This window comes from Amblyomma americanum, chromosome 1 (genome assembly GCF_052857255.1).
Source record: "Amblyomma americanum isolate KBUSLIRL-KWMA chromosome 1, ASM5285725v1, whole genome shotgun sequence".
In the NCBI taxonomy this organism is placed as follows: Eukaryota; Metazoa; Arthropoda; class Arachnida; order Ixodida; family Ixodidae; genus Amblyomma; species Amblyomma americanum.
In genome coordinates this window covers 228,050,379-228,075,691 of record NC_135497.1, presented here as the reverse complement: position 1 = coordinate 228,075,691, position 25,313 = coordinate 228,050,379, and the positions used below count along the sequence as shown (strand labels likewise).

At 47.2% G+C, this 25,313-nt stretch overlaps 1 protein-coding gene and 2 pseudogenes across 5 annotated transcripts; 1 reads left to right on the top strand and 2 right to left on the bottom strand.

Moving 5' to 3' along the window:
* Positions 1-1,956: 1,956 nt before the first annotated feature.
* LOC144114718 (uncharacterized) lies at positions 1,957-23,970 on the top strand. 4 transcript variants are annotated; one of them, XM_077648622.1, is made up of 4 exons: positions 1,957-1,999; positions 2,235-2,442; positions 11,465-11,671; positions 23,800-23,970. In XM_077648622.1, the coding sequence occupies exons 1-4, from the start codon at positions 1,961-1,963 to the stop codon at positions 23,931-23,933; spliced, it is 588 nt and encodes a 195-aa protein (XP_077504748.1). In that variant the 5' UTR covers positions 1,957-1,960; the 3' UTR covers positions 23,934-23,970. The 4 variants fall into 4 exon arrangements, with proteins under 4 accessions (XP_077504748.1, XP_077504747.1, XP_077504750.1 ...); XM_077648621.1 differs by having other exon boundaries at positions 11,465-11,749; XM_077648624.1 differs by lacking the exon at positions 23,800-23,970 and adding an exon at positions 23,578-23,793.
* Positions 11,782-14,062, bottom strand: LOC144114720 (uncharacterized; annotated as a pseudogene). The gene is made up of 4 exons (XR_013311093.1): positions 14,039-14,062; positions 13,779-13,951; positions 13,505-13,702; positions 11,782-13,391 (listed from the first exon to the last, which is right to left on the bottom strand). The product of XR_013311093.1 is annotated as an uncharacterized LOC144114720 (transcript).
* LOC144116422 (uncharacterized) lies at positions 14,139-16,140 on the bottom strand (annotated as a pseudogene).
* Positions 23,971-25,313: the final 1,343 nt, after the last annotated feature.

Sequence of the window (25,313 nt, the reverse complement as noted above, 5' to 3'; positions counted from 1 at the left end):
TGTCTTGTACCGTGGAACCGAAGTTCGTGTTTCTATGGGCGACTTGGATTTCAATCCACAGTTCTGATTGGACCACGACGGTTATACCGCTCCTTCTCGGAATCACAGAGTAGCTGCGGATCGCCAATTGGAATTCACCATCAGTAACACGCATCTTTAACGCTAGATTACAGGCATTTCTTTGGGTGCCCACCTAAGCATATTTTAATTTTCCGCTATCATGCCACCGCTGTGGCTCAGTAGTAGGCGCTCGGCCGCTGACCCGAAAGACGCGGGAAAGGAAGTGACTGCTGCAACCATCCTGGTCGAAATAACAGCTTTGTTCGATTCACCCGTGGTTCTCTGCACCGCCGGCACCGGTTCACGGTGCGCTGCACCAATGCCCTCGGTTCACAGCGCCCCTGCACCACAGTCCGCGATTGATTTGGGTGCAGCGTGGTGTCGCTTTGGTGCAAGGAACCTTGGCACCGTCCGCGAAGGAGGTGCAGGAAAGTTGTGCACATGCCGCGGTGGCTCAGTGGTTAGGGCGCTCGACTAGTGATCCGGAGTTCCCGGGTTCGAACCCGACCGCGGCGGCTGCGTTTTTATGGAGGAAAAACGTTAGAGCGCCCGTGTGCTGTGCGATGTCAGTGCACGTTAAAGATCCCCAGGTGGTCGAAATTATTCCGGAGCCCTCCACTACGGCACCTCTTCTCCCTTTCTTCTTTCACTCCCTCCTTTATCCCTTCCCTTACGGCGCGGTTCAGGTGTCCAACGCTATATGAGACAGATACTGCGCCATTTCCTTTCCCCAAAAAACCAATTAGAATTAGACAGCTTTGAGCAGACGACGCGCAGACGACGCTACCATGCTCGTAAGTATCGAAGGTGAATTGAGGGAGGTCTTCGCTGTCGTCGACGGGTCCTGTGTCATTTTGCGAGAAAATGACGCTGAAATATACGCGATAGCAGGTAACTTTCTGTTTTTTTTTGTTGTACCTGCTAGTTGTAACAGATAGCTCATTAAGCCGTCCGTGTGCGTGCGAGTTCACACAAAACATTTTTTTTTTCAGACGGCGCAACAATGGTGTGTAGGCTGTTGGAAAAATATGGGCAGGGCGAATCGCGGTCGTTTTGTTGGCGCCGGTACCTCTGCCTGCTGCGCTAGCATGCAGGCAGATGCTGCGCTGGTTCGCCGCTGCCTGGACACTAATTCTGCTGCGGCTACGGGTATTGCGGGGTTAACGCAAAGCAGCAAGATAGCTTTTAAACTGCTTATAAAGAGCTAAACGAGCGAGGCGGGCTCTCGACGGTAATTTGTGGGCGCCCCACATAGGCGTACGTCAAAAAATATGCAGGGCCTTGAAGCGCGCCGAAAGTTATTTGAACGACTCTCTAGATAGTCTGAAGAGCCTCATGAATTCGAAATTGAAGTAGCAATTGCAACCACGCTTTTACAGTACTTCGGAATTCGGCTGCAATCGGTCCAAACAAGTGAGTTGCGGCAAAGGACAGCGCGGAGTCGCTTTCGTGGTATTCACTGCCGCAAGAGTAGAACTACTCCATAACAAGGACATATGTGCTGTCCCCGTCGTCGACCATGGCCAACTCCATGGACGACGCAAGTATCGTTATGCACGAAAGCGACCGCGCAAAGAAAAAAAAAAAAAACACGCGAGAACTGCGCCACTGAACACCTCCACAGCAAGCAGACGACAAGAGCTGCCTGCACGCGCTCGATTTAAAGTTGTCGCACACAAGGTGCGGCGCTGCTGACAAGCTGTACCTGCACCACAACCCAGGTTCTACACTGCGCTGGCACCAGCGACACTTTTCCAGGACTGGTGCCGTGAACCAGCTCTGAATCGAATAACCTTTCAACCCATGACGTCGCATCAGGTATGCAGAATAGACGTCACGTCCGGCAGTTTTTTTCTGTTTGAGCCATGTTTGAGCCGAGCCGAGCATTACTTTCAGTACTATGGCCGGTCGGCGCATAGGGCGCGCGGTCGTGCTGCGCGTGAGTAATTTGTGCTTTCTAGCTTTTGGTATGCACATATTGACCTTTTTTTTTTTTTATTCGAGAAGTGTGCCATGTGGCATAAGTTGAAAAAGGAAAGGGGGAAAGGAATGCACGGGATTGAAAGTTAAAAGAAGGAGTGAAGAACCGTTGCGCTGAGGTAGTCGCAGAGGTTGTTAATGAAACGGTTGTGCATAGTCCACTTCACGTAATCACTTTCGCGGTTCCACCGCAGGCCCACCTCCCCGTGGAGACGTTTTCTGATAGCAGCCGTCGCTGGGCACGTCCACAACAAGTGCCGCACATCACAAATGTCCGGTGCAGCGCTACAGTGAGGGCACCTGTCAGGTACTGGCAGATCTTTGGCACGCCACCGATGACGGAAAGATGGTGTCAGAGCCGCCCCTGCCCGAATCCGTCGCACGGATACCTCCTCCTGCCGAGTAAGACTACGGGGGGAGGGTGCGAAAACGGAGGAATTAGAGCGCGTGTTCGCTGGCGCAGAACTTCGGAATCGGAAACATGGGACAGGAACGGATCTGGGGCAAGAGGGGAAGGTGGCGGATCGTCTAATGTATGAAGATGAGTCATAGCACCCGCTTGAATGTTACGTGGATCCTGGGCATGGACGCGAATCCAGTGTATGCGCACAGGACATGGATACTTTGCGCAGAGCACATGAATTGATTGTGAAATCTTCAACGTTCGTCGAACAGCCTTAAGCTGTTTAAGGGCGGCGCGGGAGTCGGTGTAAATATGAACTGTATTGAATGTTGGAACGAGCGGAAGGGAAGCAATGACATTATAAATGGCTTGAAGTTCCAATGCCAGGGGAGTGCACGTATCCGCAGTATACGTCGCGCGAGAGTTGAGGTGCGGATGAGATGGACTAGACACTGCAGTAACTCCCCTCTCTGCAGAATGTGATGCATCCGTGGATAATATGCACCCTTCAGGCAGATACGCTGCTGATACCGACGGGGAAACAGTGGGGCGATTGTCAGTGAGCTGGCAATAGGACCACGGTGGAAGTGTCTTTAGACGATGAAGTTTGAGAGACTGTTTTCGAGTTCTATTTGCCACCCGTTGGTCGATGATTTCACTGAGTGTATTAAGTTGGGCGAACTCCTGTAGCACAGGTATGGGTGTTAAACGAAGCAGATATGTTATGATGCGCATAGCCTCACGATTGATAGCTTCAAGGGAGTCCCACTGTCTGCGGGTGAGATGTTGAAATTGTGCCTGGTTTACTATCCGTGGCTGAAGGATAGAGCGCACAAGCTGGCGGGCCGTATGAGCACATGCGCCACCAGAGCGCATAGCTATGCGACGAATCAGACCTAGAGTAGCGTGAGCCGATTTACGGGTGGCTGTCAGCCACGGGGTGCCAGTCCCAGATGTATGGAGGAGAAGACCAAGAATACGAACAGTTTCTACCTGAGGAATCAGAGAATTATGTACCGTAAAATTTAAAGGGGGAGCTTTCCGTAAGGCGGCTTTATTTCCAATTCGAATGAAACATGATTTAGTAGGAGAGAGTGTTAGACCCAGAGGTGGGAGGCGAGATGTCAATACATCCAGCGCGTGTTGAAGGACCGACTAATGAATAGACGCATCTGGATGACAGCACCACAAGGTGATATCATCGGCATATGCAAGCACGCGGATAGAAGGGATGGTCTCTAGGGCTCGAACAAGAGGAATTAAAGCCACATTAAATAATGTAGGGGCGAGAACGGAGCCCTGTGGCACTCCTCTCTTGGAAGTGAAATTACCAAAGGGCTTTCCGTGGACACGCACGCTGAAGGTTCGATTTGCTAAAAAGGCGTGAGTGGAGAGGAGGAACCGGTGAGGGAGACCAAGAGTTTGAACGGAGGCAAGAATGGCAGAGTGAAGGATGTTATCATATGCCTTTGTAGGAAGAACCGAAGGGTCATCGGGGTGACGAGTAGCGTAAAGATCCGCCTGGCGACGAAGAGCCCACAGATTCAAGAGATGTATGTCCGGGTTTGGGTCGTCTTCATTTACAGGAGTGTTAATAGTGTGAGTAGCGAGAACAGCAGAGAGAGTAGACAGTGCTGAAGAGGGGTTGAATGTAGATAAATGATTGTCTGCGCGTACAGAGTCCCATGATGTTATTCGTACAGTGCGGCGTATTTTCCGTAGACGCGTAGGCGTGAGGGAGATAAAAATAGGGCTGTGATCGCTACCCCAAGTATCAGAATCAACAGCCCAACGAGGGTTACCAGGGCCTAACCACCAAGTCAAATCAGGTGAATACGGGCCGCCTCGTGGGCGGGTAGAAGTATTCGGGTGGTTTAAAAGTTGAAAGGAATGATCCGAAAAGCTCTCTTGGATGTGTGCACCTCTTGAGGAATCCGATGGGTAACCCCATGCAGTGTGTGCGCCGTTGAAGTCACCACCAACCAGAATAGGGATACCCGAGTTGGTAGAACGTAGAAAACGAACCCATCCCAGATTGGGAGATGCGGAGCCAGGACGACTATAAAAAGAAACTAGGACAAGGGGTGTGCGTGCAGGTTTTACGAGAAGGGCGACGACCTCTTGACGTGTGTTGCACCACCGTGAAAGGTCGAGCGGTGTGTGCGGAACTGAACTGTGAATATAAATTGCAGATTTACCTGGGCTGAGGGAGGAGGCGGTGCAACGGCGATCAGGGATAGAGGGTGAATGGTATGCGCAGAAACCTGAAAGTCGTGGGAGTGCATTATGCTCTTGCAGTAGAAACGCCCATGCCCTCAGCTTTCCGTCGCGAAGGCGGATGTTCACTTCAGAGGCCTTATTAGCGAATCCTCGACAGTTCCACTGCACCACCACCGATGATGATACGCTATCCATGACGAGGCCGAAGAGCTTCCACGATGAGGGATGTCACCTGCTTTATCAGCGCTAATATCTTATCCACTGTCGGGGTAGTCACGGCTAACAGGTGGTCGGCACCTGATTGTGGGCCAGTGCCTACCCTATGTGATTCCTCTGATGATTACTCCCGAGTTATTAGAATTCTTCGAGAGGATTGAGAACGACGCTGTTCCCGGCGCTGGGTAAGTTCGTCTAGTCGGCGGCGAGCCTCCGCGATTGCATTGTCTAAAGCTGTGTTTTCACCTGTGGTATCCACATGTGATGGATGGACTGAACGTTTTGGTGTACCATTTGATCCGGGAAGGTGAGCCGCTTGTGCATATGTACGCTGGTGAGGAGACGTATGGTGAGCAGCGGGCTCAGATAAAGGAAGTTCAGGGAAGTCGTTGTCGTCACATGCGGGAGCTGCAAAGCGATTACTTGTAGGAACATCCATTTTTGCAGGCGACTTGTGAAACTTCTTCGCTTGCTTCTTCTTTGGACAAGCGGGGGAGCGAATGTCATGGTCCGGCGATTTGCACAGGGCACAATGAGCTGTTGGTTCATTCATGTCGGCCACAGCTGTTGGATTAGGGCAGGTATTTTACGACGAGGTCGGAAGGGCTGTGGTTTGACGATCGCACCGTAGTAGGTAAGGTACTTCGGGAGAGTCAATGGGCCTTGCAGGATGAGCAGGTATGAGCTCCGGCGACCTATAGGCCGTGCTTGCAGTACAACATGAGTTGAGCAGCGAATATTTGCGCGCACCTCCTCGGGAGGGCTCGTGCTGTCGACATGATAAACCATGCAGCGGAGTGTGTCAGGACCAGATGCAAAATATATTTGCACCGGGACATGCTTGCTGTCATCCAGGGGGATCCGCGTAACTGCGCAAAGTTTCTGGGCGTCCATCAAGGATGACAAGTTTACCGTGATGGTGTTTGATGGGCGATGGATGACGAACCCGCAGTAGTTCGAAGAGCCAAGAGCGTGGTCAATTGTGGCTTGAACATTCCGGGCAGGGATGGCAGTCATATCAAAGCGCACTGTAGGCTTGATGGTAACGCGGAACGAGTTCGCAGCAGGCGGAAGAGAGCCTTGACTCACGGGACAAATCTGTGGAGGAGGCTCAGACGCTGGTGACGGCCCTTGGTGGGAATACTGAACTGGTGCGACGGGCACAGTTTCTTGAGGGAGTGCCACGGGCACGGAGGCGGTAGAGCGGTCCATGTCACAGGCCAAAGTCGTAGCATCGGAAGACGGCGCAGGCTGGAGGCCCAGAGGCGCTGACGATTGCGTGGATGTGGAGGCTACGTCAGGTGGCAACACAGCGGGCATCCGCGTAGCTGTCGTCGACAACGCAGAATCCATGCAGACGCGTAGCGCTGCCTCGCTCGGCAGCGCCGAGCTAAGCCTAGCTTGCCCCTGAGGGTTCCGGTTGGGTTTTCTCACTTGAGAATGCGCCCGCCGTGCCGGGAATTTCTCTGCAGGGGCGTCGTCAGCGTTCGGTCTCACGGAGGGCACTGTCCGACCCACGCCACACGCGAGAAGACAGCGAAAAGCGAAAACACAGACCTAGAAGCAGACACGTAGCCACCCACTAGGTCTTCGTCTTCTTCGTATCACATATTGACCTGCACCAAACCCTGGCCAATCCCCCACCGTGGGTATGTGCCATCATCTTTTCAGGCAACAACAACAACAACATACTGAGTGATTCCCTGTTATCTGGCACTCGGCATTCCGTTGTCAACTTCCTTGCGGCCGAATATTTTGTGTTAGCAGATAACCCAGGACTAACACTGAGCTCGCTTGCCCGGAAGGAGACTCATCTGTTTTATCGTAAGTTCTGCTCAAAAGCTCTGTGCAGGTCTGCGGAAAAGAGCAATCGCTGAGCCTGTTTTTATATCTTTTGTCAACCCAGCCCAACGCAACTCATGGTCATGTAAAACACGCATATTTACCAGCTTTTGCGTGCTCCCGAAAAAAGGCGGGAAACTTTTGACAACAGTCCAGTTGAACCACGACCGGCTTTAATACTAATAAAGCCGGCCGTGCGTTGAACCAACCGGTTGTGCGATGAGTTTTATACACGGTGCGATTTTTTGTGGCCTCGCGGCTGGAAAAGTCTGTAGAGTGTTGACTTAATTGCACTTTACAATTGTGTGCTGCTGTTACAATTTGCTTTCTAAAACAGGTGCAAAAATTGCGGCGAGATAAGCGATTACGCTTTTGTATCTGCTGAGCGAAACATGTTTTTCTTTTAAATTCATATTTATTTCAGAAATCAGCACTTGAAAAACTGGCAGGCAGTTTTCTGGTATGCACGGGCCTTCCCGATTCCTGCTTTGAGTCCGGCGTTCGCTTCCTGGCGCAGAGGCTGAACAAATGGGACGTTAAAATGCTGAGGCAGCAAAGGCTTTAAGGCGCCACAAGGTGAGCCCACCAGCTTCTGTGAGAATTTTAAAATGAGTGCTGCGCCACCTGCATCGAGCATCGGTTTTACGTTGGGAACGTGTTTGGACCCAGGTGGCCAACCAGCATGGAGCGCGTGAGGCAACTGGAAAAGCAAGCTTCCTTTTAAGGCCTCTAATCTTAAGACATTTTTACAGCTAATGCTGTAAAGACGCCTTAAAGAGATGAACATTGTGGGCAATGTGCTTGATGTCCTTTGACTGTTTGGAAGCTTGTGAGGTGCATTGAGCTCACAAGGCACTGCTGCAGTGTGTGACAGGTCATTGTGGTGATATTAGAAGAAGACATAGTACAGCACAATGGGGACAGAGAAAAGGAGCACACAGGATAAGCGCTCGTCCTGCGTGCTCCTTTTCTTTGTCCCGTTGTGCTGCGCTATGTCTTATATGCTATACCAACAAGCCCAAACTACCACTTTGATAAGATCGTGCTCATGATAGGTTTCTCTGATTTGGCTGCACACTCTGCACTAGTTTTGTGAATTTCCACGGTGGTGCTGGCAGTGTACAGCGTCAGTTCAGGCAGTTCAAATGCAGCTTGGCACTGGCTGCTTCCAAAACGAATGGTCGAGTGCAGGCCCTATTGTCTGATAGCCTTGCTGTCGTCACGAAATTGCAGCCAACTTCATGCCGCCAACACCAACGACCACCAAAATCCTGAAACACTTGAAAGAATTTTCAAGAAGCAAATCGCAATGAAGTTTTACCATGAACCTGCTCTAGGAAATCGTCGTTTCACAGAAAAAAAAAAAAAAATGTTGCATGTATATACACACAGGTGACTTAAGAATTAGCGCTGAAATGCTGCTGCCCATGCGACTCGACTTGACCTCTTAGGTTTTCATTATGATGCCTCAGTCACTCACCTCCTCCATGTGTAGGTCGAAGAAGCAGAGAAGTTATGGCGCGTGTTATTGAATGAAGTGATGGCAGTTATTTGCTGAAATGTTATGGTTTATGGGGGTTTAATGTCCCAAAGTGACTCAGGCTCGAATTTCAGCGGGGGTCGAACTTCAATGGAGGCGAAATTCTAGAGGCCCGTGTACAGTGTGATGTCAGTGCACGTTAACGAACACCAGGTGGTCGAAATTTCCGGAGCCCTTCACTACACTGTCCCTCATAGCCTGAGTCGCTTTGGGATGTTAAACCCCCATAAACCAAACCAATCTTTTTTGTAATGAGGTGTAAGGCTTTATTATACACGGATTACCACGTGGTATGGCCCTACTGCTGCTAAATAATTTATAACTGAATTTCTTTCTCGTGCTGTTTCAGTTTCAACAGCTGAACGGTGACTGTGACCTCAAAGAAAGGTTGTAGGTCACGTGAGGCTTGAAAAACTGCAATATAATTGGTGCTTCTAGATTTGTTGTCATTCCTGTTCTTGAGGAAGGCTGGCTTCAGCACTGCAGTAAATTAAAATGATAAAGCAGCAATTATATCGCAGTTTTTCTATGCCTCATATGACCTAAAACCTCTCTTTGTTGTCACAGCTCTCATTCGGCTGTTGAAACCGAAACAGCATGACAGAAAAATTCGATTATAAATTATTTAGCGGTCGTAGGCGAATACAACATGGCGATTCATGCATAGTAGTGTCTTCCGCGTCATTATAAAGAAGAAAATATGCCACCAAAATTAGGTCTCTATGCTCCCTTAACGTGCACTGACATCGCACAGTACACGGGCCGCTAGAATTTCGCCTCCATCGAAATTCGACCGCCGCGGCCAGGATGAAACCCATGACCCGAAAGACGACGATGCTGGCCGCGGCGGTCGAATTTCGATGGAGGCGAAATTCTAGAGGCCCGCGTACTGTGATGTCAGTGCATGGTAAAGAACCCCAGGTGGTCGAAATTTCCAGAGCCCTTCACTATGGCACCCCTTATAGCCTCAGTCATATTGGGACGTTAAACCCCCATAAACCATAAGCCTTTCAACAAAGAACTGTCATCATTTCATTAAATAACTAGTGCCATACCTTCTCCGCTTCTTCGACCTACACATGGGCACCGCCATGTTGCTGCACCGTGGCTGCGCTTCCATTTCGGCGAGCGCAAGCCAGCCTAGAACTCGTGCTGCACTTCCTGAACTAGTGCAGCCAAATGGAAGAGACGTTATGATTATGTGGCTATTTCCTTTGCGTTGGGTGGGCGACAGTTTTTTGTCCTAGCCATTACTTGGAAAGAAGAAACAAAAAGGAAATGCGGAAACATTCACTATTAAGACAACAGCTTTTACCTGCAGACCCCAAATGAACAAAGCCTGCATGTATAGTGAACAGAGCAACTAGGCTGTCACGGATCTAGCAAATTACAATTTTGAAAGTGGGCCTCCTGCTGTGAAACTGGCAACATTTGTGCCCCTAGAGGCAAGCAGTGGAGAGAGACGAGAAGCCACAGACAAATGTAGGTAGAACAACGGCTAGATGAACGAGGAAGTAGTTCTCATAATTTAAGAATACATGGAAAGACAAGGACGAGACATGCTTATGTTCTTCCTTCTATGTTTGTCGTTTTGTTTTCACAAGTTAGGAGCAGATGTTTGTTGTAGTTTTCCTTTTTGAGTAAAATGGGGAGGGGGTTGTTCATCTTGAGACATGCAGCCCAAAAGACAGAGCACAAGAGTGACTCGCACAACATTAGTGTTTGCGTTTTGTTCCTGCTGTTCTCTGTGCTTGCACCCCTTGCCCCCAAATGAGGCATTGACATGATCTTACGTTGTGCTCTGCTGGTAAAGGATGTGTGCTGCATGCATATGGGTGTGTGGCATTCAGATTCAAGCACCAGCACATGGCTTCTAGTGCATAGGAATTATGGGAGAAAAAAAACCTCAGGGATGTAGATGAGTAGTTTAGCTCTTCAGTTTGCCTTTTCTGAAAAATTTTGTGGCAGGAGGTTTTGATACATGTCAGCCCACCCCTCATGTAATACTCCCTTGTGGGTCTTTGAGGTACAAATAAATAAAAAAAAGTAGTGCCCTTTCAAACAGTATAATTTGCAACTTTGGTGCAAGATTTTCAGTGGCTCCTTCAGGAAGTGTTTGCCCAGAGCTTGTAGTGATTGCTTAATGGCACTTGGTCCCAAGAACCAGACAGTTAACCAGTTGCCCTTGTGCCTCTTGATGAGAGAATCTGAGAGGTCAAAATGACAATTTACCATAGCTGTGAAAGTAATGAGCTGGATGTATTGCCGAAGAGAACTGAGGTCATCTGCTTGACAGCGGTAAGAATTTTGGGTTGGTTAGAGCATAGATGGCTTAAAATCATCTTCCATATCTTAATAGATGTGGCATTGTTTGCATGTGTAATTAAAAATTTGTTTGGATGTGTGTGGCTGGTGAGCTGTCAGCTCGGGCATGATAAAGTTGTAAGCTCAACCAGAAGTACCTGTGTTGTTTGAGCTCAGGGCAAGAGCTTTGAGCGAGGCCACTGCACTACGTCCTTGTTGTACATTTGGCTTTCGTGGTGCTCCAACTTCCTCCTTCCCCCACCTCTGTTAGGAATGTCGCCATGGGGCCGAGCGAAAGTGGTGTGATGTAATTAGAGCAGTGGCATGGCCATAAGGTCCATCTGAACAGTGCTGCTTAAGACTTGTTTGCTGGATTGGCCCCGCAGTCAGAATTGAGGTGACTTATGAGTGGACCATGATGGAAAAAGACAGTAGAGCAGCGGAAAACATGCCATGAATGGTGGAGAGCTATAGTTTAGAGGCAACCTTTGATGCCTCTGTGTTGCCATTATGGTGAAAGTTATCTGTGAGAACATCAAGGACAGCACCTGTTCTGAGCATCGCATAGCAATAGATCAGAACTTCAATTTTATAGTTGGCTGATGGGCCTTACTGCAGGAGGTGTATGAATCGGTTCAGATTTCACATTGAGACGCATCAAATTCAGCAACCTTGGTACTCACAGGTACAGTAAAACCCCGTTAAGGCGTACCTCGTGGCACTGCGGAAAAACTATGTGCAAAGCGTCAATATTGTCACTAAGACGACGAAGCTGGCAGTGGTGCGGGAACGGAAAGGTCGCGTTATAGGCGAGTGGGCATTAAAATCATCTCACTGCCATCATTCATTGCCTCTTATTATTTGGCTGGTCGCCACGCAACATTTGGTGTGAGATGCAGGGTATCATCCCCATCCTGGTCCTGGAGCTTCGGAGTCCTCCACCTGCCGTGATCGTCGGCCGTGTGCACCTGATTCGCCCCGCCCGGCTGTGCCCCATCCAGCCGGACCTGAGCCGACCTCGCCGCTCACCCCAGCCCCGTCCCCCGCCCTGACCACAAGACATGTTGACATGACTACGCCGTGGCGACCCGAGACGCCGCTCACACGTGAGGACACTGCCCCCCTGCCCATGCCACTCGGCACGTCCAAGGGCTTCGGCCGTCGGCTCCTGGCAACATTTTTAGGTTAGGACAGTTGGGAAAGAGCGTGCGCTCGCCATGTACACGGAGCGGGCCCCTTCCGTATCTCGCGCAGCGGCAGCGCTGCGGTCGCATTAGGATTGCTTCTTCTGGGATCGTATGCTACTTCGCCGAGCACTCCGTGCTGAACGGCGGATGCAATCAGCTTTCGCATCAATGCAAAGGCCTTAAAGCAGCTCAAAATAGCTGGTTGAATGATAGTTACACAGAAATAAAATAAAAGCTGGGATTGTAGTCTCGGGGAAAAAAAAATGGTTAAACTAGGCAATCGGCTTGAGCCAACTGATGGACGTCGGCGGCTGCTTCGCGCTGATGCTTCCTACGCTGTCGCTCCGGCGCGGCCCTCCTAACACGAACCACGTTCGAGACAGTTTTGCGTTGTCGCTTCCGGTAGGGCTAGTCCATACCTCAGTCGTGTATATTTCGACACACGGCTGCGCTTTTCAAGCAGACGTGCCCATGGTAGTTCTATGTGCATATTTAAGCCGCCTCATAAATTCAGCGCAAGAATGTATTTATAAAACGACCGACTACTACGTGAAACATGTATCCTTAATCTCCTTTCAGAGTTGCAACTGCCCTTTTTATGCGATTAGGCTCCGTGATGATACCTTGCTTCTGGTCGGCAAACTCGCCTCACTACTGAGATGTCTAACTTTACCGCCGCATTTACTTGAAGGATGCCGCATGTGCGTAGACCTCCTGGCTTAGAATTAAAATGTTCTGAACAGCTGGGAGGAGGCTTGTAATGGTGGAAGAGAAATAAGCTCAAGGTGCACAGATCAATGCAAACATACAGTCAAAGGATCTCCTTCTATAATCTTTATTTTGTGCATTCTTTTAAGCACTATGGATGCATTTATTTGCCCATGAAGCCAGTCTACATCAACTTCACCTTCTTTCTGACAGAGGCAATTGTGCCACAAGCAGTTAACTGTTTGCAAGCATCCTTTGCTGCAAAGTGCACTCTCAGGACTGTGTAGAACTTCAGAAGTTCTGCTGTCAGTGTCCCTGTGGGTGCAGCACCCAGCTCCTAGCACACCACAGCCTTTGAGTGAATCCAGAATGTCCCAGAAAGTGTCTACACAGAGGCTGTTTTCTTGCACAAGAGTGGAGATCTTGCTTGCAACGCTTGTAAACATGTTGAATAGCTCCCATGAGGAATATTTAAAGCAGCCTTCCTTGAATCCTCTTTACAGAGTTAGAAAAGCTTCTGGGCACTGCGTATGTGATGACTGAATTTCACTGATGCAGGCAGCACACTTCTCGTGCTTCAAAAGGGAGTGCACAAGATAGCCACACAAGTTGTACACAGCACAATCTTGTGCATCAGGCATGCTGTATCCATGATCTGGCACAGTGCTTCCCTTTGCCGGAACACCATTTGAAGGACTGCAAAGCTTGGACAGTTTTAACCTGATCACATTTTGTAGTTCTTCATGTGTTGCCAGGCATTCTTTCTTTCCTGCCTTCATGGTTTCTTGGACAGCAGCAAGCACGATTGTTGGCTCTGCCACGACATTGCCAGTGATGCAAGTCTTTATAGGTGTGTACAGGCTTAGAAGTCTGTATATGTGCGAGAAGGTCACGATAGTTGGGTGTTCTTCATCCCCTCCAAAGCTTATCTCTGAAAGTCAGAGCAAATATTATGTGAAGTCTGCTTCGCCAGAAAGTTTATAAACATTTGCACCTCTGTAATAGCAGATGTGTAACCGTGCTTAAAGTTTCCAGATTTCTTACCTCCAAGGGGTCCTGGTTCAGTTTTCTAGTCAGAACATATTGCGTTCCTTCGGAAAGCAGGTCGGTGATCAGGTCTAGGACAGATGCCAGTGTCACTCGGAGAGACTCCATGGTCACTTGTGATGCAAACATGACAGTTCCTTTCCTGATGTTCTTCTCCTCAGTTGCATTTACGAGCCTGAGGAATTCTTTTATAACCTTAAAATAAACGAGCATGTAACATTCATTAGTATATCCAAAAAAGTTACATATCATTGGACAAATTTTTACATACCTCAATTTCTTAGGATGAGCTTTGGATCCCAAACCGTGGCAGCTTCACATTTAGGGCATCAAAGAGATTGTTCACCAATGATGTGAACTGAGCTGTCCATCACAATTTTCCACACCGGGCTGTTGAAGTCTTTTGTACAGCTTTAGGCCCATTGCAGTGCTATGTCTGAAAGGCTGTAGAGTACGAAACAAGTTCCAACGGGTTAAGCACATGAATGGAAGAATTTGGACCAACTGCAAACAATATTTGTCTGCACCAACCTGCACAGCCAGTCTCACATTCATTTTCCTCAAATTGTCAGGGTTCACATGCTCCTTTGTCAGTTTTGGTACCACACGAAGCTGCTGTTTGCTCTTAACTTCCTGCAGTACACGGTAATGATTGAAGTTGACCTTGTGTTTGCCAATCTGTAAGTAAAAATATTATTTGAGTAGGAGCAAATACCTTAGGTGTGCAGGAAAACCTTAGTTCAAGCTAACTTAAGAACAGTGTATACTCACCATGCCGTACTTGTGGCAAAGCAGATGGTTCCTCACACACTTAATGATATCAGGCACATCACAAAGGAAGTACAGCCACTTGTCGGGATCGCATGGGTGCTCAGTTTTGTGCTTGGGTGCATGAAAGTTGCCTGTGATGCCGAATGTTGACCACATGGCCTTGTTTGTGCTTGCTCCATCACTGATAACTGCTGCAACTGTGGCCTTTTGTTTATGAAGCTGTATGATGGCTTCTAATACTATCCTTGCCAGGACTCTCCCAGGAGCAGCTTTTTTTGTTGCAAAGCTGGCGATTGGTTGTACCCACGAATGAAAGAGAGGTACAAACATAAGAGCAAGTGCATGATCTGCCACTGCAGTTGATTCCTCGTCATACCCATAATCAACAAACCCATCAACCTTATAGGTTTGTTTGTTGAATGCGACAGTTTGGCGCACTTTCATTTCGTCGAGTATGAGTGTTCCATAGCACCTGACTCCTTCTTCCGGTTGCATGAATGCACCAATGCTGGTAAGTGAAACCTTATTAAAGCCAAACTCGCAAGGCATTCCCTTGATAATTTTTATAAGCCGTGAAGAAGTAGGCAATGGCAATAGGTTCATCTTTGACACCAGCCTATAAGCAGCAGGAATCAAGATCTTTAGGAGGTTGCAAGTCATCAACCATTCGGATTCATAGCGCTTTCCCCTGGCTCACTTTGCTTTGGTAGGTTTAAATGCTGAACGAAGAGCGAGCTGTTGTGCATGAGGAAGACCGTCTACGGCTTTGTCAATTCCACTGCTTGAAACTTTAAGCTGCATCTTCATTGCACGAATTTCTTTCTTCAATTTTTTACGTAAAATTGTCGCTCTGATAACTTTCTTCCTTAAGTTTCTTGGTTTTGCACAAAACCTTTGTTCAGGTTTGGTCCAATCCTTTCTTTTCTTTTCTCAGTTTCGCTTCTCTCGCGCACAGAGATTCTTTCTTGTGCTTTTGCATGGTGGGCACAAGCTTTGCTGAGAGAGCCCAAAGCACTTTGTGTTCCTCCACACGTGGCTCTTGAGAGCAGTTGTTGCGGCCGCAATGGATGGAAATAAACTACAATGGCAACCCGTGCACACATTTAGGTTGTCAACATAGTTCAGAAAGGGCGACACTTTTTTCAAGCTTGAGAGCTGCAGCTGATTTCCCGAACCGCACTGGGATATACACACGGAGGAACAAGCTTTCCCCTTGAGCTGACAGCAACAGTGAAGTCTTTCTTCACAACCACAGCCCTGTCAATCGCAGCGATACCGGTGCTTACAGCAATTTTGAAGAAAATAACTTCCTCGGTCAGAAGCTCCACATTCCAGGAGTAAAACTTTGAGCGCCCTTGGAATGCAGGAATCCAAGTTGCTTCATTTGACTCCAAATCTGGTTCGGAAGGGGTCCCAGTTTCATTGAGAACGACATTTTCGCTGTTTGCGCAGCACGCATTATCATCACTTTCCAACAGGCGAACATCGTGATTCACTGTGTTTTTTCGTTTCAGGGGTTTCCTTCCCAGCTTCGATGCCTTTGGCTTTGAGAGGTGCACAGGAATATTTGGAAAAATTCGTGGCACCACACCTAGCTTAAGAGTCAACCTTCCTCGTGGAATTCGAACAGTGCTACCGTTAATGGTGTGCTCGTAGCAAGTGATCAGGTCCTTAGGTTCAAAATGTACATCGCAAATGTACGCCTTTGTTGTCACCTTGAAGGCTTTTCGCGGAATGCCAGCTGCCCACGCCCTGAGCACTTAGGGGTCATTCGGAGGTTTGAAGAAGTGCCGCAGATCGCACGTTTTTTCTTCAGAAGCATATCCACTTCGGCAGCCGGGCGCTGCACGTCGGCATGTTGATAACAATTTTTATCTTCGACGTTTTTAACCTGTCATTTAATGCTCTTCCTTTCTCCTTCCTCGGCTCTGGCAAACTTACTGGCCAGCTTTCTAGTTCGTTTCCACCACTGTGTGTCAACACTCTTTCTGTACAGGTATTTAAATACCTTAGCTGCCCACTTGTTATCGTCCAATTTCCTCAGTCGTTCTTCTTATAGTACTTTACTCTGAGCTTCCCGTGCTTCGAACCTTGCCTAGCCCATATCCCCCTGTACTGCCTTGTTTGTGGTTTTCGCATGGGCAACTAGTGCTAATCTTCCAACAGTTCTCTGATCTACTTCTAATCGCGACTGAACTTCAGCCCTTAAGCATAGAACCGCATTCCCAAAAGTAAGCCCCGACACCATTATTCCTTTCCAAATACCTCTGAGGACTTCATACCTGTTGTATCCCCACAATGCCTTATGTTTCATTATCCCGGCATCTCTTCGCCCTTTTGCTATGAGAGACTGTTCGCGCTTTTCCGTGTACATATGCCCTTTGTTTATCCGTACCCCGAGATATTTGTATTCGGCCACTCGGGGTATTTCATGGCCTTGTATTGTAAGCTCCTGATCAGTTGTACCGTTTAAAACCATCACACCTGACTTAGTTGCGCTAAAACTGAAACCTAGACTGTCTCCTTCGTCTCCACAGCAATTCACCAAAGTTTGCAAATCTTCCTGGCTATCTGCTAACAGTACAATATCGTCCGCATACATTAAACCCGGTAGTTGTTGCTCAACAACCTTTCCGCCTAATGTGTACGACAGATCATAACCTAGATTGCTTCCTTGTAGCCTTCTTTCCATACTTATCATATAAAGCATGAACAGCAGCGGTGATAGAGGACAACCTTGCCTTAATCCTTTGTGTATCTGGACAGTTGTTGAACTCTTAATTCCTTCCCATGTTATTTCAAGTTCATTTTCTCGATATATTTCCTGTAAAAAATTAATTACCTCATGACTGACACCTTCACCTTTTAATATGTTCCACAGGAGTTCCCTGTTCACGTTGTCGTATGCACCGCTTATGTCCAAGAAGACTAAATACAGAGGTCTGTTTTCCGCCTTAGCTATTTCTTTGCACTGGGTAAGCACGAACAGGCAATCATCTAAGCGCCTACCACTTCTGAACCCGTTCTGAAGTTCTCCGAGTATTCTATTACTTTCTACCCATGACTGCATTTTTATTTTCATCGCCTGCATCGCCAGCCTGTATGTAACTGATGTTATCGTCAGAAGGATTTTATGTTAGTCTTATTGCCTTTCTCTTTATAAATCAAATTCATTTTGCTCTGTTTCCAGCTGTGCGGAATTTGCTGATTTGTTATGACTGCCTCCAATACTTTTATCAGCGTTTCCTTGCCTCTTGGGCCAAGTTCATTAATTAGCTTGATTGGAATTTCGTCAATCCCTGCCGACGTACATCTTGGAGTATTTGCTTCCGTCTTTTTTCAGTTAAGATTTGTCAGTTCCACGCTGTTTTCTATTGTACTGTTCTGTGTTTCTCCCTCATTTGGGGTGATTACTCTATCGTCTTTCTTAAATGACTCAGCTATAACTGATGAAATGTAGTTCACAGCGTCAGCTCCCTCTAAACATCTTCCCTCCGCATCGTGAATCTGTTACTGCTTTCTGTGATTCACTTTGTGAATCTCAACGCGATGCCAGCGCCACTGCTCGGCTTGGATACAAGTTAGGGCCGCCTCCTACGCGGAGCTTTCCAACTGACCTAATCTAAAAACGTTGGCTCCTGGCGACCTGTGACCCAGAAGCTTCATGGACCAGGATTCATTGATGCATATCTTTCATCATGGCGGCCAGCACTTCCCCCTGTGCCATTTCTGTTGTACTGTCCTATGAACCCATCTCCACTGAGTGCGTCTCTCCGTCGGTGTCTTCTATTCACTATCAGGACGATACCTCGGCAGCCTCGGGTAGTGTCACGAAAACGACAAAGCTGGCAGTGGCATGGGAACAGAAAGGTTGCGCTATATTCGAGTGGCCATTAAAATCATCTCACTGCCATCATTCATCGCCTCTTATTATTCGGCTGGTCGCCACGTAACAATATGCCCAAACTGAAAGCAGCCTGAGTATATCCGTTGACCTGGTAAAAGATACCAGAGGCATTTCAAAGATTGCACAGGTGAAACCTTTTAATCACATGGCTACTAGCGCAGCCTCAAAGGCATATAAGCCAGGTTCTGGGTCCCAGCTGCTCTATTAATAATGCGTAGACGAAACCTTTTAATCACATAGCTCCGAGTGCAGCCTCGAAGGCATGTAAGCCAGGTCCCGTGTCCCAGCTGCTCTATTAGGCCGTATTTGAGTGAACAAGCAAGTGTCTAGCACGCATGCGGTTTTTTCCAACAGTATGGGTTTAGCTGTCTTCAGCTTCCATGTAGGCTTTACTTTCATTGGATGGCGTTTTGCCAATGATGGAAGCAACAGTGTCAATACCAAACTGTGCTGAACAAGTCTTGGTCTGCAGTGTCTAGTACATCACCAATCATGCAAAAAAATGAGTCTCCACAATGCCTCCTCTGCAACAAAGTACCTCCTGTAAACAGGAGGCATTTTGGGAATACCTGCTCTATTCCGAGGCCTGGATTGGGAACAGTTGGGGATAAGAGTTAATGGAGAACACCTTAGTAATATGCGATTCGCAGGTGATACTGCTAAGTCACTCAGGCGATGAACTGCTGAGCAAGATCTGTGAGCAGAATGGTGGGTCTAAAGAATTAAAGGAGTACAGACACCTAACTTTTGGGTGCTTGTTTTTTGTTTGTAAGGATGCGTAAGGCATTGTTATACATGGATTACCACCGGTTATTCTATAACCAGTAAATAATTTATAATTTAATTTCTTTCTCGTGCTTTTTCGGTCTCAGTTTCAACAGCCGAATGATGACTGTGACGCCAACGTGTGCCTACAGGTCACGTGAGGCATGAAAAAAACTGCAATATAATCGCTGCTTCCACATTAGTTGTCATTCCGGCTCTTGAGGAAGGCTGGTTTCAGCACTGCAGTAAATTATAACGATGAAGGAGCGAATATAAGGGCATTTTTCCATGCCTCACGTGACACAAAAGTACTCTTTGGCGTCGCAGCCATTGTTCGGCTGTTGAAACCGAAACAGCATGACAGAAAAAATTATAAATTATTTAGCGGCCGTGGGCAAATATCAAATGGTGATTCATGCATAGTAGTATTTTCTACATCATTGTAGAGAAGAAAACGTGCCACAAAAATTACGTGCCTATACTCCTTTAACGTGAAGAAAACCAAATGGAAAATGCTCTTAGCCATTCCCTCCTTGCAAATGCAGTGTGGTGTATAATATTGTTGCGTGGTGGCCGGCCAAAGAGTGAGGCGCGATTAACGATGGCAGAGATATGATTTGCATGGAGGGAATGGCCGAGTGCTCTGTAGCGAGTGCTCTGTACCTCACCACTGCCAGCTTTGTCGTCTTCGTCACAGTATTCCTTTCTCTCATGAACATTGTCACATGTAGGAAATTGGGTGGTGTATCATCATTTGTGTAAGAACTTATGGTCACTGACAAGTTCCCTAGGCAGCCGCTGACCACACACCATACATGGCAAAATTACTTTTGAAAATTAATTAAAAATCACTACCAATTACTTTCCTAGAAATCTCACAGAAGTAATTAATTTACATTACAAATTACTGCTCTCAAAAAGTAATGACATTACAATTACCTGCCGTAAGTAATGAAAATTACTTCTTAGTTTTGATGCTAAAATGTTGCGCATTGGTCATAGTTTGTGCAAAATTTCTAGTTTTTGTTTGCACCGCCACTGAGCTTGAAAATGGGCATTGGAAATTTTTCCCCTCTTTAGTCAATTTGGACAGCCACTTTGCTGATGTAGATGCTCTTTCTCATATCACTCTTCAATCAGAAGTACTCATTCAATGTGTAATATGGTCCCACCATCCTGATTTTGAAGAATTTGTCATCCACGTAAACAGCGGGAGTGCATTGACTGCTTATCCACGCATCATCCCAGAAGTGCACAGGGGCACTGAGAAGCTGCTAATTCTGCTGATGTTCAATTGATTTGCTCTGGAGGCAAGTTGGTGGAAATAAATTGCATGTCGCTGGGATGCTGTTGCCTGTGTTGCCCTTAAGTTAGAAATAGGGCCTCAAATGAGGCCACAAAAAACCAACAACTAGCGACCAACTTTCTTAGACGTGTCAGTTGAGACTTCTTGTCAGTGCGGACATGTGTACCAGGGAATTGTTTTAAAAAGTTATCCAGGATTTGTATTGTGAATAAAAATAGCACAACATGCATAATTTTTGGTTTTGTGAAACTGCAGATTACGTGAACCAAGAAGTGAACAGCAAGGGTCTACTGTTCTTTGAAGAGCTGTGACGGTTTTAAAGGGTGTCTAGCAACCTAGAATTGTCAGAGGAATTTCGTTTACCTGAAAAAAATCTGAGAACTGTGAGGGATACCATCAAGAAAGTGGCCAAGTCTGGGAAAAGAACGGACTGAATTTAACGCAGGGGTCTGGCAGGAGTTTTAATGGCACTGTGAGTGTCCAGCACATGGTTCGTTCTCATTGACATGACATTTTTGCTTCTAACGTGTATTAGGCATGGCAGCCTGTCTGTTTCAGCTGTCTTTTTTCTTGTCTTCAATGAAGTGAGCATTGTGTGTACTGGTTGCTTCTGTACAGGTGCCACACTCCTCATTAAATTTGGGCTGGTGCATATGAATAGACACAGCTACGTTCAAAAGTATTTTCTGTGGAATAAGCCGTAGTCATAGTAATGTGCAGAATTCATGCACTTTCAGTATGCTGATGCGAGCTGCCACGCCACCCTAGCGTGGCAACAAAATCGATCTGTAAATCTTGCTCTCAGGCCTCGTCAATCTTGTAGGCTATTGCAGAAACAAAAACAAATAGAGGCTAGTTTCTCTGCGGTTCGAGCTGTGATGACGAGGTCATCAAAAGCTGTTACTTTTTGTGGAAATCGCTTGGTGCCTGTCCCGTGGCATTGCTGCTATCTTAAGGGATGCCAGAGTGTGCCTTCATTGGAAAGGCAGTAAAAGGCGGTGCTTCTCACTGACGAGCAAACCAACCTTGTCAGCCCTCTTGTTCAAGGGTTCCTTCTTGAAAGCCTGAAATATTCTTTTGCAGTACAATGACCAGTGTATAATGCCTCTGAAAGCATGCACAGTGTTCCATTTAGAAATTTTGCAGAATTTTCTCAAAGTAGAATTGTTTGTTTCTTCTGTGAAAGCACATGTAATGTCAGCACATATGGCCACCACTCTTATGAACCATTAAAAGAAAGCAAAAACTTGTGAGCATAATTTTAACAAACTTCCAAATCTAAGAGTCCGGACCAGTCAGGCACTTTTCGTCCAGTGAGAAGGAAAACAGCTGCTGAAATTTCAGCACAGATTCCTAGTTGAAATGTGCCAGCATATGTGGGTCCATTACGGCCAGGGATTCCAGTGTGGTGAAACCCATACAATTAAGAGTTTAGCGGGCCTTGTCCCGTCAAGAATGCTGCATCTGGGGCAGCATTCCACGGCTGGAGGTGTCACAAGGGAGTGTAGAAGAGGTCGTCTTGTTAATGCTCTCACTCTTGTAGCTTAAGCTTCTGTTCATCGATTTTTTGTGTCATTTTATGTTTCTCAACAATGCCACATCACGGCATACGCCTTTTCGGTGTCTGAACTGTGACAAGAAAAGCATCTCCACCACAGCCGTGGCCTCGTGCTTGAGTGCTCGCCTCGGCTACGGGAGGTCGTGGGTTCGATTCCCGCGGTCTCCGGTCCACCAGCCGGTTAATCTAATGGGAACAAGCGGTCCCCCGGCCTAGTGCTCGGCTCTCCAGGGGTGCACCACGTGGGAAGGATAGCCTGCGCCTCAAAATTCCCGTCAAATGCGGGCACAAAAACTACTCCACGTGGTTAAAACCCCCGTCCAAAACTCTCGCCTTGTGCCAGGTACAAAACTTACAACGTTCATGAAACGTTCACTTCTCTAGCCTCTCAAGAGATGTGCCATAGCGCTCTCCGCTCACAAACCCCCTTCGAGCAAAGTGCAGCGGTGTTTGCTCGCTACCGTTGTGGCTGGCTCATGCGCATCGGCTGGTGTGCATGACGGGTTAAAAAAAAAAAATTGGTGGTGGTTTAGCTTTGCTTAAACCTGGAGTGACGCGATAGCTACAGCTGGCCTAGTGGAACTTGGTCATGTGACCAACCACATGGCAAACGACGTGATCAGCCACGGCGCCGCGCCGCCATCAGCTGCTTTGCACCACGTGACAGCCTGGCGGCGCCGCCACGCTGGAAGCTCGAAATGCTACCGTAGTGTAGCTATTGCTACAAAAAAGATGGGCTTCTACCTCTTGAGGCAGATTTAGGGTTGCTTGACGGCGGAACTTATCTCTGATCCGTCAAAGTAACGGTTTGGTCGATGAGCCTTTTACCGAGCATCTCACCCTAGATAAGACAAGCACCATGCCAGGGGAAATCTTGTACCCATTAAAAAACCGGTGGGTACCCGGCGGCGCTGGGAATGGACCCTCCCGAATGTGAGGCGGATGCTCTACCACAAGGCCGTGCTTTGGTGCTGTGATCTTCGCCACAAGGCCGAGAAGTGAAAAGCCGAAAGATTGTCGCTCGGCAGCTTACAAAGTCAAGCTATCATGTTTTTTCCTGAACACAGTTGTGGCTCAGACAAATTGTACCATTCTACATGATTTCTCCTCATTCATTGAGATGCTCAATAAGCTTTAGGATGTGATAAATGATGAGGAGGAATAAAATATTTGTGTGAAATGTTTCTTTTCATCATTGCATTTTGTGGAAACATGTTTGTATTGTAATTCCAAATATCTGGTTTAATATTTGAACTACTTGAACATAAAGCATATCGCAGTACTGGCCGGCATTTCGAAAGGCCCTGGTATGCACAGCATGTGTACGAGAGCAGACGATGCAGCGGTCCCTGTGGCACTACTTTTGGAGCCCACATGACCAGGGTTGCTGCTCTTCCTCGGGAGTGAAATCATAACTCACCCTGACACTCAGAAACCGAAATCGCTCAGTGTAAATAATGCGATAATATTTAATGCGCATATTTGAATCGCGGAGCACATATCACGCGCCTGGTGGGAGTATGCAATGTTTGAAACTAAGAACACTCCAACCAGTAATTTTGGTGTCTCCGCTGCTTTAAGGTTTTGGGTTTAGCATATGGAGCTTGTGACCTCTTGTGTGCAGCGTCGGAAGCCTCTCAGAAACCCTTTCGTTGTCTTGACTATTTTCATTCATTCTTGGTCTCTGCCTTGCACACACTTCTTTTTGTGTGTGGTTTCTCCGGCACATCCTGAACAATGTTCCTTTTATCCTTTTTTTTTAGGACCTTTCTAATGTCCATACGCAAAGCCACTACAGGAGTGCATAGGCTGCTGCTATAGTCTGTTGGCAGATGTCCTTATCTTTTTCTCTCATATGCATTCCATTTTTTGTGTATTTGTTTGTCTGTTTCTCTTAGTGGTTTATTAGTTGCATTTTATTGTTCTGAGTTTGCGTACTTTTATCTCTTTTCATGGCATCCAACCCTGTGTATGACTGACACTAGTGGAGGGACTGCAGCAGCCGACCTTGCATGGCGCGGCATTCTCTGGTCCCAGGCACCTATTCTCCATTCCAGCCACCTGGCCCAAGATTGTGCCCACAATTCAGCACCTTGGCCTACAAGCAGAGTCGCATTAGACCCACGTTGGCCAGGACTTCTGTGCCAAATAAAGTATTCCTACCGACACGCCTTGTCAGTAATTAATGAAGCGTATGAATAAATGAGTAACAACTTCGTTGGCACTATAGAGAAACCATGTTACAAAGCAGTTTTTTTTTTAAGACCATACCCAGCCTCCACATTGTTTCCTCTCGGTAACCTACTGATCTTTGCGGTAAGTGCTTGCAGTGTGTCGCATTACAGTCTGAAGTGTTGCTGCAGAACCGCATATTGCCTTCCTGTTTATGCCATTGCAGCAGAAAATGCTCCACAAAGCTAATGAGGAAAAGAAATTTCACCAACATGCTGCTTTGAGGCAACTGCTAAAAGGGTGCTGAAGCCCACTGAAAATGTAAATCAGGGAATGAACAAGATGATTGTGGGCAGTGCACGTGCCTAATTTTAATGCATACGAAGGGCCAGTTTGAACTTTTCTTAGAGGTGGGCAGCGCGTTTTCTAATTGCATCGCCACTGAGTGTGGGATGCTTGTACTCATACCACCACCTCGCTCAGTACTTGAGCATTGACAGTGCTAGGGGAGCTCTTCCTGAACATTGTATTCAAGGCCCTTTGAATTGAGTGTTCCTTGTAGGTATTTTACAGAGGCAAGGTAACTGTCCTAGCAGTGCTACTGGGATATCAACTCTGCAAACGAGGCGGATTCTGTAGCACTGGGCCCTTGCTGGCAGTTTGTGAAATTAGTATTACCTGAAATTGCACTGTAAAAGAGCATAAAGAAAACTGTCTTCCACAGTAATTCATGCCATGCAACATGACATGGAAACCATCACATGGCCAGTTTATCCATTGCCTTCAGGGTCAAGACGTCTGCCAGTTTCTATACGGTAGCTTCAGACTGTTGCACTGGAAAATTACATTTCTCTTGAAGGCACTTTTTGAGCAGGAATTGGGTTTAACCTGGTTTTCATGATTTATGCTTTGGGTGCACAAACTGAGTAATATCGGGCTTTAGCTGCTAACAAAAGGCCATAAATATTTGCTAAATTTGATTTATAGTCTTCTCTTACTGTTGTGACATATCTTTCCTCAAGCAGAATAGTGGCTTGAGCTAGGTGTCTTGAGTGATTCATTCGCATCACCTCTTAATGTCAGATTTTTTGCTTGGTTCTAACTTTTCTCAGCTGCTGAGGGCCATTATTGCCAGAGAGGTATATAAGGTGTGTACTGTACACAGACAGGAAAATCGCTTAATTCAAACCTGCGGTATTTACAAACTGCCACTTCGCTCCCGCCAGAATTGCATATTTCAGTGCGACAAAGCTGCCAGCAATATAAGCGTACGCAACGGCCGTACAGCTTATTACCTGTCCTGACCGATGAGGCATGGCAATGCCTG

Bases quoted from the DNA above. Each gene is read 5' to 3' on its own strand.
- LOC144114718 (XM_077648621.1), top strand. From the start codon at position 1,961: ATGGCCGGTCGGCGCATAGGGCGCGCGGTCGTGCTGCGC. The intron at 2,443-11,464 runs GTAAGACTACGG...TGTGAGATGCAG, and splicing joins CGGATACCTCCTCCTGCCGA to GGTATCATCCCCATCCTGGT. The intron at 11,750-23,799 runs GTTAGGACAGTT...GACTGACACTAG, and splicing joins GCTCCTGGCAACATTTTTAG to TGGAGGGACTGCAGCAGCCG.